Below are 18,312 nucleotides of genomic sequence, written 5' to 3' on the forward strand. Positions count from 1 at the left end.
CACTGCAGTACTAGAACAAAGATAGACAAATAGACAATAGAATGGAGTGTTTGGAAACCCACATATAAATGGATATTGATTTGTGACAAAGGTGAAACTGTCCTGAAGGGGGAAGAATTATTGTTATAATAAATGGTGCGCTGAATTAAATATCCATATGGAAAAAAATGTATTCTGGCCAAGTGCGGTGGCTCATGCCTGTAATCCTAGCACTTTGGGAGGCTGAGGCAGGTGGATTACTTGAGGTCAGGAGTTCAAGACCAGCCTGGCCAATATGGTGAAACCCCTATCTCTACTAAAAATACAAAAATCAGCCAGGCGTGGTGGTGGGCGCCTGTAATCCCAGCTACTTGGGAGGCTGAAACAGGAGAATCACTTGAACCCAGGAGGCGGAGGTTGCAGTTAGCCAAGATCGCATGCTACTACATTCCAGCCTGGGCAACACAGTGAGACTCTGTCTCAAAAAAAAAAAAAAAAAGAAAGAAATGTATTTTGACTCCCCTACCTCATATGCTACATAAAAATCAATTTCAGGATGATGGCAGACCCAAATGTAAAAGGCAAAATTATTAAGTTTTTAGAACACAAATAGTAGAATATCTTCATGATATAGGGGTATACACGGAATTCTTAAATTCTAAAATCATTAACCATAAAGGAAAAAAGCTGATGAAGAGAACTTTGGTAAAATTAAAAATCAAATCCTTTTATCCAGAATATACTACTGAGAATGAAAAGGTAAGCCACAAAGGGGGACAAGACATTTGCAATACATACATCAGACAAATGACTTGTACCCAAGAATGTATAAATAACTCACAATCAGGCCGGGCGCAGTGGCTCACGCCTGTAATCCCAGCACTTTGGGAGGCCGAGGTAGGCAGATCACGAGGTCAGGAGATCGAGACCTTCCTGGCTAATCGATGAAACCCCGTCTCTACTAAAAATACAAAAAATTAGCCGGGCGTGGTGGCGGGCGCCTGTAGTCCCAGCTACTCGGGAGGCTGAGGCAGGAGAATGAATGGCATGAACCAGGGAGGCAGAGCTTGCAGTGAGCCAAGATTGTGCCACTGCATTCCAGCCTAGGTGACAGAGCGAGACTCTGTCTCAAAATAAAAAAATAAAAAAATAAAAAATAACTCACAAATCAATAAAAAGTCATATATCTCAATTTTTTTAAAATAGAAAAATACATGAATAGGAACCTCGCAAATGAGGATTTCCAAATAGCCAATAAAGGGCCAAGTGGTGGCTCATGCCTGTAATCCCAGCACTTTAGGAGGCCAAGGTGGGTGGATCCCTTGAGCCCAGGAGTCCAAGACCAGGCTGGGCAACATGGTAAAACCCTGTCAATTAAAAAAAATTGTTTTTAATTAGCTGGGTGTGGTGGTGCACGACTGTGGTCCCAGCTACTCAGGAGGCTGAGATAGGAGAAGCGCTTGAGCCTGGAGGTTGAAGCTGCAGTGAGCTACGATTGGGCCACTGCACTCCAGCCTGGGTAACAGAGCAAGACCCTCTCTCAAAAAACAAAAACAAAGAAAAATCAAATAGCCAATAAACACAAAAGGTGTTCTCCCTCCCTGATCATCAGGGAAATGCAAATGAAAACCACCATATATGGTTGGTACCTTTATACACTCACCACTGACAAAATGAGGAGCAAGTGGAATTTTCATTCATTTGCTGCCACTGGGAATGAAAGTGAAAGTGGTTCAACCACTTTGGAAGACACTTTTACAATACCTGCTAAAGCTAGGACAAACACCCTGCGACCTAGCAACTGGAACACACCCAGCAGAAACACCAGTACATGTTCACCAAAAGATATGGAAGAGAACCTTCCTAGTAGTACTATTCCTAACAGCAAAAAGCCAGGAACAAACATCCATCTAGATTTGATGAATCAGGAAATTGCAGTACATTCAGCATACAACAATGAGACTACACTACTTGCAATGACACAGATGAAATTCATAATGTTGCCAGAAGAAGCCAGTCTCAAGAAAGAACACACAGTACGATGCCATTTATATGAGGTTCAAGGGCGGGCAAAGCTGATCTGTGGTGACGGAAGCTGAGATGGGGGTTAGCCTTGGAGGGTTAGTGATTGGAAGGGCATGGGGAGGCTTTGGGTTGGGGACAGCTGGTTGGTTACACAGGTGTGTTCAGTTTTTGAAACTTCAGTGAGAAGTAACACGATTTATGAACGTTTCTGTATGTGTGTTACGCTTCAGTGAAAATCTCTGGAAAGTAAAAACAAAAAATTAAAGTAGGGGAGGTTCTAGAACATTCCTTACAAGCTGATTGCTTGGACCCTTTCATGAACCTGGGATCCAAATCCTCCTCCAGGATTTCCTGGAGTGTAGTTTAAACAACACTGATCTAGTCCAACCTCCTCACTCTGCTATGAATATTTTATTTATGTATTTATTTATTATTATTATTTTTAGACAGGGCCTCACTCTGTTGCCCTGGCAGTGGTATGATCTGGGCTCACCGCAGCCTCAACCTCCGAGTTCTGGGATTAAAGGTGCACACCACCACGCCCCACTAATTTCTGTATTTTTAGTAGAGATGGGGTTTCGCCATGTTGCTCAGGCTGGTCTCGAACTCATGGGCCCAAGTGATCCTCCCGCCTCGGTCTCCCAAAGTGCTGGGGTTACAGGTGTGAACCACCATGCCCAGACTGCTAGGAATACTTTAATCCCCTCACTTTAAAGGAGGAAACTGAGGCTAGAGAGACCTGCTAGGGGCACACAGTGTGTGGATGGTAGTGCCAGGCTCAGGACACAGCCCTGAGGGCTCAGAAAGAAGTAGAAATAATAGAGGCAATATGGCCGGGCATGGTGGCTCACGCCTGTAATCCCAGCACTTTGGGAGGCCGAGACGGGCGGATCACGAGGTCAGCAGATCAAGACCATCCTGGCTAACATGGTGAAACCCCATCTCTACTAAAAATACAAAAAAATAGCCGGGCGTGGTGACGGGCGCCTGTAGTCCCAGCTACTCGGGACGCTGAGGCAGGAGAATGGTGTGAACCCAGGAGGCGGAGCTTGCAGTGAGCCAAGATCGCGCCACTGCACTCCAGCCTGGGTGACAGAGCAAGACTCTGTCTCAAAAAAAAATAATAATTATTAAAAAATAATAGAGGCAACGTGGTGCAAAAGACAGGCATGTGGGCTCTGCTGCCTTCTAGCTGGGCGACCTCGAGCACGTCATTTAACCCTCCTATGCCTGAGTTTCTTCATCTGAAAATCAGGGCTTCTGTGAAGATTGAGTCACATGAGCACAGGGCTTGGCACAACGCTCAAAGCCATGAACCACAAGCTCAGGAGAGGGAGGGAGGGAGGGAGGTGCTCTCACACGTACCTTGGGCACTGCAAGGGCCTTCTTAGCTCATGTGATCCTCCCACTGCCCCTCAAGGCGAGACGCAGACCCGTTTTATAGATAAAGCAATGGACACTGGAGTTAAGTGACTTGAACTAATAAGAGCGGAGGAATGGGACTGAGGTCCCTCTGTCCGCGGCAGAGAGACGACTCTTAACTGCCACACTAGTCACCAAAGGGCAGAGTAAGGCATCTCAGCTCAATGAAGGGAATCCTCAGGACCACCTGGGTGCCCTGACAAATTCTCCAAGACTGGGGCGAGACCAGCGGCTGAGGAGGGTGGGCCTATGCACAGCCTCAACTCTGTGGGACTTCTGCACCCCCAGCTTCCCCATGGGGCCTCTCTCTATCTCAGCGCCAGCCAATCCTGTCTCAGCACGAGACCCCTGAGCCTGCCCTAGGGGCAGCGCCAGCCTGCACCCCATCACCAGAGGCCCTCGCTCCCACACCTGGACCACCTCTAATCCCTAGCAGCATCCCTCATGGGCCAACAAGGAGCCTTCCTGACTCCAGATCTGGCCCCGCCCCTTCCTGCTCAACACTCTCTCTTCAAGGTAAAGCACAGGACAACTGAGTCCTTCAGAGCCCCTTCCCCACCTGCTGCCCCGCAGCCCCTAGGCTGCCTCTGTCCCATCACTCACCACAACCCTCTGTACTTGCTAGGTATCAGTCACAGCTCTAGGCCCTGGGATAGAGCAGCGAATGAGACAAGTTCTAACCCACATCTTGCCCTAGGCACCCAGTTTGAGTCACATCTGAATCTCCAAGTGCCTGACACAGGTCTTGCCCAGAAACCCTTGTCAGGCAATACCAGCGAATGAACGGGGCTTGTCTGGCTGTGTACACAGAGGCTGTTGCCTCCCTGTTCAATCTGACAAACACCTCCCAAAACCCCAGCTCCTGCCCCTCCTGCCGCTCCTGCTGCCTGGGATATTTTCTGGGCACCCAACTCCTGTGCAACCCCATCTAATGCCACCTCTGCCAGAAAGCCTTCCTCCAGCCTCCTAAAGCTGACTCAGTCCCCCCTTTCTTTGGGAGTCCCTCATTGTGGGAATGACTGTGTCCAGGTCTATCTCCTCCATCAGACTGGGACTGCCTCCCAGTGCCACCCAAGAGCACCTGACTCATATCTGTGCTTCTAGAATGTAAGGGCCAGCACCATACAGCTTTGGTAAATATTTATGGAATGAATAAGTGAATCAACCCATCAAGATATGGGTGAACATCAGGAAGGGAAGAAAAATACAGGCTCCCAGGCCTTGAGGAGAAGCAGGGAGGAGAGTGAAGACACTTGAAGTTCCCAGGGTCACGGCTCAGCTCTCCTGACCTCCCCTCCCTGACCTCTGCACCCTGTTCCCCATCAAGGCCCCCAACTCTTCTGCCTCCAAGAGGCTTCAGGGATTGACCGCACACCACAGCAAAGAGGGTCTGACTGCTCCTAGCCAAGCCTCCAGGGCCCCCTGGGGAGGCTGTTAAGAGGTGTCTGGTTTCCCGTCTGCAGGCCATCTGTCCCTCCACAACAGGATCACTGGCCCTGCTCCAGAGGGACTCGAGGTCCATTTTAGATCAGGAGTTCCCTAGGGACCGAGGGAACCGCTCTGCGACTCACTGCTTTAGGTGGCCCTCTAACATCCTGCAAAACCCTCTTGTAACCCTCTCTGAATGTCAGCATCCACAGCTAATAGCTGCCACAGCTCAGAGTTACTGAGCGGCTCCTTCAGTAACAACGAGTGCTGACAGGCCACAGACTTGGCCACTGTGAAGAGCATGGCTGCCTGGCATGTCCAGCCTCCAGGCCAGCTGCTTGGGGAAGCCTCCTGCTCGCCAGGCCCTGTGCTTCACCCCCTCCCTGACCTCCTAAGGCACTGGAAGCCCATTGTGCCTGGCAGGAGGCAGCATGGTGCAGCAGAGAGGGCACCAGCTCTGAGCCTGACACTCAGCTCTGCCGGGGACTCACTGTGTGACCTGCTTCCTTACCCTCAAAAGGGGGAAATAAGACGAAGCTCACAAGGGTAGCCGTGAGGTCTAAAGAATGACGCTTGGAAAGGGCCTAGCACGGTGCCCGGTGCAGAACAGGTGCTCAATAAATACTTGACATACAAAGGCCCCTCTGCCTCTGATTTGGTGAAATGCAGGAGTGGCACCCCCAGGGCTACAGGACAACGCCCCTGTCTGGTGCTTGGGTACTGAGAGGTCTGGAGCTTCAGAACACAGAGGTCCAGACTCAGGCTCTGAAGGATTAGAGACATAGCTTCCAGTCCTGGCTGTGCCGGGTACTTGCTGTGTGACCCTGGGCAAGTCGCCTCTCCTCTCTGAGCCTCAGTTTCCACAACTTCAAGATGGACACTGAGTTGGCATTGTTGATATATGTTGTTGGCAAGGGTGGCAAAACAACTGTTCTGGCAATCATGATTCATCAGGATTGACCAGGGCCAGATACTGTGCAAAGAGCTGGGTTAAATCTGGCCCTGAGGGCAGTCTGCTCCCTCCCTGCTCTGGCAGCGTTTAGGATGGTAGCGCCTTGTTCACAACCTGGAGTTGCTGCGTGCAGGAATCCCAGCCCCCACTGGCCTATGTGCTGTGCCAGCCAATGCATCCCTCCACCTCACGGTGGGAGCTAGGACTGGGCTCAGGGTAGCGCCAGGGAAGGCCCAGCGTTCAGGCCCCTTCACTTACCACTCCCAGGCCCCCGTCTAGGGCCACTCACCAGGATGGTTGTGACCACCAGTGTCTTGTTGGCCAGTGTCTGCGACAGGTTGATGTCCAGGGTGGTGGCATTCATGGCCAGGGTGCGGTTAGAGTACCACACCCCAATCTAGGGGGCAGAGAGGGTGCTGTCAGCTGAGGCCCTGCCTGAGGTCATGGCAGCCTCTTGGCCCGCCCCCACCCTCACCCCAGCAGGGCTCTGGCGTCACCCTGGGTCTGCTCACCTCACGGTGGCCCTGCCGGGACTTTTCTAGGATGCGCAGGGTGTAGTTGGTTCTCTGCCCTTTGCTGTTGAACTCGACCCGCCCGGTCAGCCCATCATACTCTACCTGGCAGGGTGGGGAGGTGGGGCAGAGGGAGAGTGCAGGGGCCCAGAGATGGGCAGGGAAGGCCCAGCGTGGTGAGACATCCACAGAGAAAGGCACAGACAGACCGGGGTGGAGGGGACAAGAGAGAGAAGAGGAAGATCACAGTCAAAAGAGCAAGATAACATGCAAGGAAGCAAGGGGAGATGGGACAAAAGGCATGAAGAGGGCAAGACTCAGAAAGAGAGAGGGAGAGTAACCCAGATAGGCAGCAACAGCCGGGAATGGACAGGGGAGGCAGTGGGTATGGTGGGAAGAGCGGGGAGGGCAGAGGGCCACAGGGTGGACACAGCAAGCGCTCCCACCTGAGGTGGCCGTGCCCTGCCTCCTCCACCCACCCCCGCTCGGACTCACCATGCGCAGGTAGTTCATGAGGCTGGTCCCGTGGGGCCAAATGTTGGCCGATGTACAGGCCAGCGGCTTCACACCGATCTCCTGGCTGCGGTTCAGCTCTCGGACAGCGCTCACCACCACGTGCACGGCGTCAAACATCAGGGCAGCTGACAGCTGCGGTGGGACAGAGGCGAGGGTGGGATGGATAAGAGGCTGCTTAGCCAGGGGAGCCCCAAAGGCCCCTGAGCTGCCACCCTCAAGCCCTCAAATAACTTCCCTCTCCCCAGGAATGGGAAACTGGGTGGGTCAGGAGTGAGGAAGTGGCTCTGGTGTCTTTTTTGGGAAGTGGAATTGACAGCGGGGAAGGTGTGTGTGCTTCCCATGTCTTGGTGGGAGTAGGTCTCCCAGACTGTATGTGGCCATGTGTCTCTCAGAGGGTGCCTGGATAGCTAGCTGTGTCACCTGCATGGGCAGGTATGTCTGGGAATCTGGGTGATGCAGGCCAGGGAAGATGGCCATAGTCCCTGTCTGAGTGTGTCTGGGGCATGTTTACATGAGTGGGGCTGGATGACCATGCCCATTCATCTATACGCAGCGTGGGTGTGGTGCCAGAGAGGCAGGAGCATATAATGGTTGGTCGCGGGCCTGGGAAGCAGGTGGCTCAGAGCTAGAGGCCTGGCTCTGCTATTTTCTCATTCTGTGACAGGACTAAGTCCTCATTCCTCCCTGAACCTCAGTTTCCTTCTCTGTAAAATGAGGATAATAGCAATCTCTATCTTCATGTGCTGTTATGGGGATCTGGTGACATAACGCCTGTAAAGCACTCAGAACAGTGCCTGGCACACAGTTAGCATCCCATACACTCTGGCCCCCAATCTGTGACACAACCACGGTGTCTGTGTGTGCTTGTTAGGGTGTGCCCCAGCTGTGTTAGTGTGAAGGTCTGAGTATCTGTGTTGTGTAGATGTGCACAGGAGTACACACAAATGTGCCTCTGTGTTGGGGTGTGTGATGTCCCTGTGTGGACACATCTGACTGGACAGGTTGGTGTCCATGTGCGCTCTGCGCGTAGAAGTGTCTTGGTGTCTTGGTATCTGAGTAGATGTCTGTGAACAAATACAGATAAATATGCATCTTTTGTATTCTGGTATTTATTCAACATCTATTATCAGACACCTGTTATGAGCTACGCTGTTTTAAGTGCTGGCGATACAATGGTGAACAAAATAAACAGAACCCCCTGCCCTCATGGAACTTACAGTCCTCAAATCCATATCTCTATGTAAGTCTAATATACAGTAAGCCACATCGTGATGAAATAAGCAAATATAAGTGCTATGGAAAAAGACAAGGCAGGGAGGGGTGAAAAAGTAGGTAGTTTACCTTTTTTTTTTTCTTTTGGGACAGAGTCTTGCTCTGTCACCCAGGCTGGAGTGCAGTGGCACAATCTTGGCTCACTGCAACCTCTTCTACCTCCCAGGTTCAAGCGACTTTTGTGCCTCAGCCACCCAAGTAGCTGGGATTACAGGCACACGCCACCACACCCAGCTAATGTTTGTATTTTTAGTAGAGACAGGATTTCGCCATGTTGGCCAGGCTGATCTCGAACTCCTGGACTAAAGTGATCCTCCTACCTCAGCCTCCCAAAGTGCTGGGATTACAAGTATAAGCCACCATGCCTGGCCAATTTACCTTTTTTTTTTTTTTTTGAGACGGAGTCTCGCCCTCTCGCCTAGGCTGGAGTGCAATGGCACGATCTCAGCTCACTGCAAACTCCGCCTCCCAGGTTCGAGTGATTCTTCCACCTCAGCCTCCCAAGTAGCTGGATTACAGGCACCCGCCATCATGCCCAGCTAATTTTTGTACTTTTGTAGAGATGGGGTTTCACCATGTTGGCCAGGCTGGTCTTGAACTGCTGACCTCAGGTGATTCACCTGCCTCGGCCTCCCAAAGTGCTGGGATTACAGGTATGAGCCACCACACCGGGCCAAGTTTACCATTTTTTAAACAGGAGGAGGAAGGAAAAATCTTATACCTGAGGGGACACTGGAGCAATGTCCTAGTGATGGGCAGCAAGCCACTGCTTCTCTTGGAAAGTGCACAGGAAGCAGGGGGAAGAGGGTGTGCAGAGGCCCTGAGGTGCACCCGCTTGGGGCATCAGAGGCACCTTGAGGAGCTGGCATGGCCAGAGTGGTGTGGGAGGTAGAGAGAGAGGAGGACATGGGTCCAATGCATCACAAGGCCACACCACGAGGCCTCAGGGAGGGTGAGAGGGTTCTGAGCATGATCTGAGCAAGGTCTGAAAGGGGGCCCCAGAAGTATCTGTGCACAGAGTGTTTCTGGGTGTGACTGGGTATCTGTGTGCTCACCGCAGGGCCCGGGTAGGTGCTGGCTTCACAGTTCTCCCTCCAGGACATGTTGAGGCTGCGGACAAACTCAGGGTAGAAGGGGTGGGACGTGTTGAACATGGAGAAGCCCAGGATGTTGGAGGAGTCCTCCACAATACCGTCCAGATGCAGGATGGGGAAGTCCTGGGACCAGGAAGAGGTGGTGAGGCCTGGGGCCAAGCCCTAAGTGGGATAGCTGTGATGGGAAGGAAGTGGGAGATGGGCCAGAGGGCATACGCACCATGGTGGTGAGGATGTACTTGTAAAACGCTGAGGTCATTCCCAGTTCCGAGGCCTGGAAAACACAGGAGGCAAAGAGGCAGAGTGAGAGACAGAGACCCACAGGCAGAGACAGGGAGGACTCAAGAGAAGAAGTGAGATTTAGAGACAGGCCTGGTGAGAAGACACCCCATGGGAAACACAGTAAAGTAAGAAATGCTCAGAGATAGACAGAGAGGAGGAGACAAGTGGGGGCAGAGGGAGGCCTTAGTCCCTGGTGTCCCGCCATGCTGACTGCTGTCCCAGGTGGGACAGAGATTTTGCTAGAGGAGAGAATAGGACTCCCAAATGCCCCCTGCCTCTCATGAAGGCACTTAGAAGATTTCCTTCTGGAGACAGGCAAGAAGAAGCTCAGAAATAGGAAAGGAAGGGGAATTATCTTTTTTTTTTTTTTTTTTAAGACAGGATCTTGCTCTGTCACTCAGGCTGGAGTGCAGTGGTGGGATCATAGCTCACTGAAGCCTTGACCTCTCAGGCTCAAGTGAGCCTCCCACCTCAGCTCCTGAGTACCTGGAATCATAGGCATGCACCACAATGCCCAGCTAATTTTTTAAAAATTGTTTTTTTGTAGAGATGGGGTCTTGCTATGGTCCCAAGCTCCTGGCCTCAAGCAATCCTCCTGCCTTGGCCTCCCATGGTGCTGGGATTATAGGTGTGAGCCACCAGGCCCAGCAGAGAGGAGAGCCTTAATTTTAAGCCCTACACTCTCCAAAAGCCAAGGTTGGGCTGCAAATGTGTAGGACTCAGCCTAGGCATAAGGTCAGAAAATCGATTCCCTGCAATCTTTAAAAGTGCTTTGCAATAATAGCAGCCAGTTTGAATGTCAAGATTCATTCTTGAGACCCTTTTCTCATAGTCCTCGAGGAAAACAAAGGTGGAAAAATTCTTCCTGCCAGAAGCACCCAAGTCTGTCCCCCCATGAGAATTATAACATTAAAGGGCACCAGCTTGCATTTCCTGGGTGGCAGGAGTTGGGCTCTCAACACGTGGGTGTCGGGGAAGGGCAGGCTTGGAGAGGGAAGAGACAACTGTTCACATGGCTGGCATGGGAGGGGCCGGGATCCCAGCCCAGGCCTGCCTGGCTCCCAAACCTGAAACCTCCTCCTTAAGCCATCCTGTCTCAAGAACCCAGTGTATTCTGTTCACACTTCCTGTGGGCTACAGTCAGCAGTGATATATGGGTTTGTTTGTTTGTTTTTTGTTTTTTGAGATGGAGTCTTGCTCTGTCACTCAGGCTGGAGTCCAGTGGTGCAATCTCAGCTCACTGCAAGCTCCACCTCCTGGGCTCAAGTGATTCTCCTGCCTCAGACTCCCGAGTAGCTGGGACTACAGGCGCCCACCACCACGCCTGGCTAATTCTTTTGTATTTTTAGTACAGATAGGGTTTCACCGTGTTACCCAGGATGGTCTTGATCTGACCTCGTGATCCGCCCGCCTCGGCCTCCCAAAGTGCTGGGATTACAGGCATGAGCCACTGCACCTGGCTGACATATGGTTTTAATTAAAAAAAAAAAAAGTAGAGAAAAATAAATAATACAAATTTGGTTATTGGCCGGGCGCGGTGGCTCACGCCTGTAATTCCAGCACTTTGGGAGGCTGAGGCAGGCAGATCACGAGGATAGGAGTTCAAGACCATCCTGGCCAATATGGTGAAACCCCGTCTCTACTAAAAATACAAAAAATAGCCGAGTGTGGTGGCAGGTACCTATAGTCCCAGCTACTTGGGAGGCTGACACAGGAGAATCGCTGGAACCCAGGAGACTGAGGTTGCAGTGAGCTGAGATTGCACCACTGCTCTCCAGCCTGGGCAACAGAGCAAGACTCCGTCTCAAAAAAAAAAAAAAGAAAAAAGAAAAAAATACATGCAAAAACACCTTAACACAGAGCTCAATAAAAAATGTTTAAAAATCCTTCAGAGCTACGATGTAGCCACATCTGACTCTGGGCCAGGCACTGCCCTGCGTACTTTACCTGCCCCTGCCCACAGCCCCTCCTCTCCCCATCACTCACTGTCTGGGCTTGAGCCACACCGCCTCCTTGCTGTTCTGTACACACCACAGTCTTGCTCCTGTCCTGCAGCCTTAACGCTGGCTGTTCCCTTGGCCTCACTCATTAAACCTCACAACCCACCGAGCAGGGACTATTCACAGGGAGATGGGGTGACTGCCCAGGACCACACAACCAGGAAGCAGGCAGGCTGAGAGACAAACTTTACAATTATCATCTTCATGGAAGAAGAAGGTCTTGAAGCCCCCTTTTGTCTCCTGAGGCCCATGGGCATTGGGTGACTTGCTCAGTCACCCCAAGTTTCTGGCCCCAGTCCTTTGGGAAATCAGAGGTAGGGGCCTCACCTTATGGAGGATGAGGTGGGAGATGGAGGCGTTGGCGTCGATGATGATGGTGGACACCTTGTCATCACGGATCTCCTTGAGCAGTGGCGTGGGGTCCCGGCTGTCGTCCAACATCCTCACTGACAGCGTCTCCTTGGAGATGAGGAAGCCACGCACCAGTTCCTCCAATCGCAGCAGGCCTGAGGGAGGGGTGGGGCCTTGGGTTGGAGTCCTTCCGGGTACCCAGGCATGGCGTAGACACTCCCTCCTCCTCAACATGGGGCAGCTGGGCAGAGGACTGGAGGGTGTGCAAGGACATGGGGCAGCTGGGTCCCATGGGGTAATGGGCTTGGGGACCCGAAGCCTGGGCCCTCCCCAATTAAAATCCCAACCTAGACCTCTTCCTAGAACTCCAGATTCCTGTCTCTGCCACCTTCCTGACCCCTCATTGGGTGTCTGACAGGTATCTCTGCTTAATCTCCTTGCTCAACCACCACGGCTTCCCCATGTTGGTGAACAGCATCTCTAGTGTGCTAGTTGCTCAGGCCAAAACTCTGGCTTCCTCTCTTTCACACCCAACCCATCAAGGCCCTCCCTTCCAAACACATCAGATCCCCTCACTCCATGCCACTGTCACCACCCTGTCCTGAGCCACCACCAACTCCTGCCTGCTGCAATCCCCAAGCCTGCCCCTGAGTCTGTTCCCTACACAGCAGCCAGAATGATGCAGGTCAGATGTGCTCCTCCTCTGCCCCAAACTCACAAATGGCTTCCCAGTTCAGTCTGAGTCCTAGAGGCCAAAGTCCTCACAGCCTCCAAAGCCACACAATCTGCCCACCTCACCCCCTTGTTACTGCCCAGACTGCGGGAGTTCAAGACCAGCCTGGCCAATATAGTGAGAAACCATCTCTTAAAAAAAAAAAGGTACTTGTTGAGCATGTGCTCTGTGCCAGGCTCTGCTCTTGGTATTGGGGGTCAGCCGTGAGTGAAGTAGACCAGGTACAGGATGAGGAGATGAGTTGGGCAACAAACACCGCAAATAAGTGCATTACATGGTTAGAAGTAATGAGTTCCATGTTAAAGCAGAAATGAGTTATGAAGACTGGGAGTCTAGTGTGGGTGTGGGGTGCAACTTTAAATGAAATAGTGGGCGGGGGCCTCATTGAGACACTAGAGTAGAGACTGATCCCTAATAGCCTAATATCAAGAGCCGGGCCTGGCACATAGCAGCTGCTCAATAAATACCTTTTTTTTTTTTTAACCACCCAGCCCACAGCTCCTCCTCTCCCCATCACTCACTCTCTGGGCTTGAGCCACACCACCTCGTTGCTGTTCTGCACACACCATAGTCTTGTTCCTGTTCTGCGGCCTTCATGCTGGCTGTTCCCTTGGCCTGGAACCGTCTTCTCTCACATCCTTACACAGCTCCCTCCTTCCCCTCCTCCAGGTCTGTATTCCAACGTCACCTTCTCAATGAGGCCCTCGCCCACCATTTCATTTAAAGTTGCACCCCACGCCCACACCATTCTTCATAAGTCATTTCTACTTTTCCATAGAACTCACTACTTCTAACCACGTAATGCACTTATTTGTGGTGTTTTTTGCCCAAGTCCTCTCATCAGAATGTACTTGGACTACTTCACCCACGGCTGACCCCTAATACCAAGAGCAGAGCCTGGCACAGAGCAGGTGCTTAATAAATACCTTTATTTATTTATTTTTTTTTTTTGAGACGGAGTCTCACTCTGTCGCCCAGGCTGGAGTGCAGTGGCGTGATCTCGGCTCACTGCAAGCTCCGCCTCCCGGGTTCATGCCATTCTCCTGCCTCAGCCTCCTGAGTAGCTGGGACTACAGGTGCCCGCCACCACACCCGGCTGATTTTTTGTATTTTTAGTAGAGACGGGGTTTCACCATTCACAGGATGGTCTCGATCTCCTGACCTCGTGATTCGCCTGCCTCTGCCTCCCAAAGTGCTGGGATTACAGGCGTGAGCCATCACGCCTGGCCATGAATACCTTTTTTTTTAAGAGATGGGGTCTTGCCATGTTGCCCAGGCTGGTCTTGAACTCCTGGCCTCAAGCCATCCTCCCACCTTGGCCTCCCAAACTGCTGGGATTACATGCATGAGCCACCACACCTGGCCCAATAAATACTTCTTGAAGGAGGAATTCCTTCTAGAGGATATGGAGCACAGTCCCTCCTTGCCTCAAGCTCCATACCCACAAATCCACCAGCCTACCAGACATCTCACATGAAAGTCTCAAAGACACACCACACCCGACGTGTACCCCTGATGAATCGTGTTCCTCCTTGGCAGAGGCCTCGCACCATCCCTAGCCCCACCCTCTTCTTTCCCTCACGCCTCTCACATCACCCTGGCCCCCTCATTCCAGCTGCCACCACCTGGGCCCAGACCAGTATCACCTCTCCCCTGCCTTTCGCTTGTCTCCTTGCCACCCCTCTTGTCACTCTCCAGCCTGTTCTCTACACTGCAGCCAAAGGGCTCTTCCTAGAACACGAATCTGACCCTTTCCCCTCGCCCTGCCCGGCGTGGGGACTTCCCATGGCTCCCATCATGCTTCGTTGTTCCCACATTTCAGCCACTGGGAGTATCCGCAAGCCTCTTGAAGGGCTGTGCTCCCTGGGCCCTCTACCTCTGCCCCTGCCACACTCTCTACTTGGAACCTGTTCCCTCTTTCTTCCCACACCCGTCAGGTTCAGCTTGGATGTCTCTTTCTCATAGACACAGGCTCTGAACCTCCCAGATGGATTAGGATCCCTCCTATGGGATACCAGAGTCTCCACGTGCCTCCTGGCAGCACACATACCACTCTGTATCACAACAGCTCAATGACCAACAACCTCCACTAGAACCGGAGTTCCAAGCACCCAGGGACCACGCCCAGGGCCTAGCAGAGGGCCTTGACATGGCAGGTGCTTAGTCACCATCTGGGGACTAAATGGATCTCTTTGGGGAGAGAAGGGGTCTGTGGAACCAGAGGCCTCGGTTTCTGAAGATGGGAGAAGAGCCTGGTGCCTGGGTGCCCCAGGGTTCTAACCAGGGAGCAGTGAACCACTGTGTGGGACACCAGATCTCTTGGGAAGGGGTGTCTGGGGGAACAGAAAACAAAACATTCAGTTCTCCCTCACACTCAGCCTTGGCGCAGATGAGACTGGCCGAGGGGTAGTTGAAGGACTTGAGGATTCGGGAGACTGCCAAGCTGACGTCCTCGTTACTGGGGTACAGGCTGACAGACGCGAAGCGAAGGTACTGAAGGCGGGGTGTCTCCTCGGGACCCACCTTGATGTGGGGGATCTGGACAAAGAGGAAACTTTGGCCTCCATCCTGCTTCTCCGCCCAGCCCTCGCCTCCCAGGGACCCGCTCCCCACAAAGCCCCGGCCCACGCTCCCCACCTCACCTCCTTCTCTCCACAGATATGGCTCACGGTGGAGGCAGATGCTGGGCTGGAGGAGGGCCCAAGGACAGACACAACCCCTTTGGGTAAGATCTGACACACTGCGTGGGAAGGGGAAGAGACCACAGAGTCAGGGACCCCCTGCCTCCTCTCCTTCCCCATCCCTCAGGGAGCCGCCATGGCCCAGGAGATGATCAGACACTGGCAACTGCCTGATCCTCTTCTGCCATCCGGGACCCAGAAGGCCAGTCTCTGACCCCACCCAACAAGTGAACATGAGGGGGCATGAGACGGAGAGAGATGAGGACACAGCAACAGAGGGACAGGTCAGGCCAAGGGAGATCAAAGGAAGGGATGAAGAGAAAGAGACACCAGGGGCCTCCTCTGCCTACAAAGCCTGTGCCTAGTCCCTCAGCCGCTGTTGTTCTCAACCTTTTCAGCCATGCCACAACCCACGGTGCACTCACCATCTCCTCCCCTGACCCCACAGCCCAGGTCCCCTGGAGCCTTCCCATACTCCAAACACCACTCTCCCGCTGCACTTACTTCCTCCTCTTTCTTCTGCTCTCTTCCTCCTTATACATATGTGTGTCTCAAGACCGGGAGGTGGAAAGCTGTTGTTTTTGCTTGTCCAGTGCCTGTTCTCATGGCAGAACCCTAACTTCTCCTGGGGGAACTATCCCCACCCTTCAGTCCAGGGTTCCCAGGATTGACTGGCACCTGATGCAGGCCTTGGGGAGTCACAGAACTCCATTTTTCTAGCCATGGCAACTGGTTCAGAAATACATATGGGTGCAAATCAGACCATGGGGCACCTTCCCCAGGTCTTTTGCTACAATTATCACTCGGTTTGCTAAACTGGTGAGATGTAAGCTTGGTGCTGCTGGGGCCATCTCACCACCAGTTGAGAGAGCATTTCTGAAAATGAAGCCATCTCAGAGGAAAGCAGGCCTCAGAGGTAAAGACACAGAGAGATTCCCAGGATGTCATCTGAATGCCTGAATCCAGCCATGCCTGAAACAATCCTAGGCCATCTTTTGAACACCTGGATTCAGCCATGCCTGAAATTTGTCCTTAGGTCTTTTAGTGACATGAGCTAATAAGTTCTCTTTTTTCCTTAAACCAGGCTGAGTTTGGTTTCTGCCACCTCTAACTAAAGGCATCATAACTGAACACCTCATTTCCTCCAAACTGGCTCCTTCTGGACCTTCCACACTGGTGAGGGCCCCACCATTCACACAGACCAGATGCCTGGAAATGGTCCTTGCCTTCACTCTCTCTCCTGACAGTCAGTTAGTCACCATGTTCTGTCTCTTCTTTGTCCTCAAATTTCTCACATCTATCCCCTTCTCTTCAACCCCTTGGCCCCTGCCCTAGTTTAGGACTCTCAACTCAGACATATATCAGAGTACACACTCATCACCCAAATCCAGTTTCCAGATTCTCTTTCTAGAAGCCTCACTCCCTGGTATAGACCTATCAATGGCTTCCCAGTGCCTGTCGGTGAAGGTGGCATCTTTCACCCTGGCACTGTAGCCTCCTTGAGCTGGCCTGACAATCTGCACAGCCTTGCTTCCTACTGCCCTGTCACACTTAGCTCTGAAGTCTCTCACAATCTCTCCAAATATGTCCTGAATCCAGATGGATTCAGGATGGGCTCAACCCCACACCCCCCCCATTTCTTGGCTCCAAATACTTCCCTCTGCCCCCACCCCGATCCCCACCCCATCTCCAGACTCTAGGCACATGCCTGGAAAGCCGTCTGCCTCCTCACCCTCCATCCCAGCTTCTCCCAAGTTGTACTCTGTGCCACATCAGCCAAAAAAGCCTGTGAAACGCCATACCCCATTCTTCCTCTTAGTGATCTGAAACATACACAAACACCATAAAGCCTCTGATAAGGCCTGCAGGAAAGAAACCTGTCTAAAACATGTTTTAAGGCAGCATCTCCCAAAGGTCTAACTCCAGCACATCTGTTCAAGTGACACCTTCGAACATTCAGCCCATCAGTATTCCATAGACACTTCCACACCCCTGTGATGTGGCCGGCCGTGCTTGGAGCCACGCCACTCTTTCTACATCCTGTTCACCTTTCAGAGCCCAGCTTCAGACTAGTCTTCTCCAGAATGCCTTTGCTGACCCTCGCCCAAGCCTCCTGCCCTCCATGCCTGGGGCTTGTTATTAAGCTCTGGGGGCTTTATTAAGCTCTGGGGGCTAACAAGCATCCCCAGTCAGCTGGGATGATAGGGCTTATCTTTTCAACGCCGCCCCGCGCTCCTCCAGAGCAGAACTGGGGCTTATGCTCTCCCTCCTCTCCAACCCCCAGGCCCAGTAGCAGCCATGTCTGGGAAGAAGGCAGAGACAAACACAAAAGAAGGGGGAGGATGGAGCTAGAAGAGGACAAGGCCAGGCCAGAGGCCAGGGGCAGACGGATGGACTGAGGACCACCAACCTGCCCTGCCTCACCCCACGCCCCCATGGCCCCGCTCACTGGTGTCCGTGGTCTCGTATTGGCTATCCCGCTGCAGCTCAAAGATGTCTACTTCCACTCGGGCCTTGGCTGGGACCTCGATGATCCCGTTGATCTGCTCCCGGGCCAGGGCCAAGGCCAGACGCTCACCGCGGCCACACACTGTCTGATCATCCAGGATTGCAGCTGAGGGGACACAGGGGTTGGGGACCAGACTCCTGAGTCCTGAGGAAGGAGGGGGCTGTGGTCTTGGACTCCAGGGCTCTAGGGTGAGGTGGGTATAGGGACCAGGGATCTAGACACCTGGATCTGAGGTTGGTGGGAGCTAGGGGTCTGGACTCCTGGGGGAAGGAGGAACTGGAGGCTGGGACTCCTTGCTGCTGAAGAGAGCTGAGACCTGGGTCCTGAGGGACTGGCATGCCTGGGTCCCCAGAGGAGCCCCAGGGCCTGAGGATGCAGGGGCAGGGTGCGGGAGGGCCTCACCCATGCGCAGTGATGAGAGCACCTGGCAGCTGGGGCTGGCGAAGGCAACAATCAGCAGCAGCAGCAGCTCAGCCGGCATCTTCCTCCCCTCCTCATGGGGACGCAGCTGCCGCGGCCCCCACTCGCCACCTGCAGGGAGACCCCCCCCAGCCCA

The 18,312-nt window shown here is 52.8% G+C and overlaps 1 protein-coding gene across 1 annotated transcript in view; it reads right to left on the reverse strand.

The window, feature by feature from the left end:
• Window positions 1–18,312, reverse strand: part of GRIK5 (glutamate ionotropic receptor kainate type subunit 5) — a 73,233-nt gene that overhangs the window by 51,405 nt on the left and 3,516 nt on the right. Inside the window, exons 2-11 of the mRNA XM_054463332.2 lie at window positions 18,159–18,287; window positions 17,697–17,861; window positions 15,209–15,306; window positions 14,939–15,104; window positions 11,810–11,988; window positions 9,421–9,474; window positions 9,162–9,323; window positions 6,814–6,966; window positions 6,319–6,423; window positions 6,096–6,203 (exon numbers count right to left, since the gene is read on the reverse strand). Of these exons, the coding sequence (XP_054319307.1) occupies window positions 6,096–6,203; window positions 6,319–6,423; window positions 6,814–6,966; window positions 9,162–9,323; window positions 9,421–9,474; window positions 11,810–11,988; window positions 14,939–15,104; window positions 15,209–15,306; window positions 17,697–17,861; window positions 18,159–18,237 (1,269 nt within the window). The 5' untranslated portion in view covers window positions 18,238–18,287. The remainder of the gene's footprint in view (window positions 1–6,095; window positions 6,204–6,318; window positions 6,424–6,813; window positions 6,967–9,161; window positions 9,324–9,420; window positions 9,475–11,809; window positions 11,989–14,938; window positions 15,105–15,208; window positions 15,307–17,696; window positions 17,862–18,158; window positions 18,288–18,312) is intronic.

The sequence above is a fragment of the Pongo pygmaeus genome, chromosome 20 (genome assembly GCF_028885625.2).
Source record: "Pongo pygmaeus isolate AG05252 chromosome 20, NHGRI_mPonPyg2-v2.0_pri, whole genome shotgun sequence".
NCBI classification, from domain to species: Eukaryota; Metazoa; Chordata; class Mammalia; order Primates; family Hominidae; genus Pongo; species Pongo pygmaeus.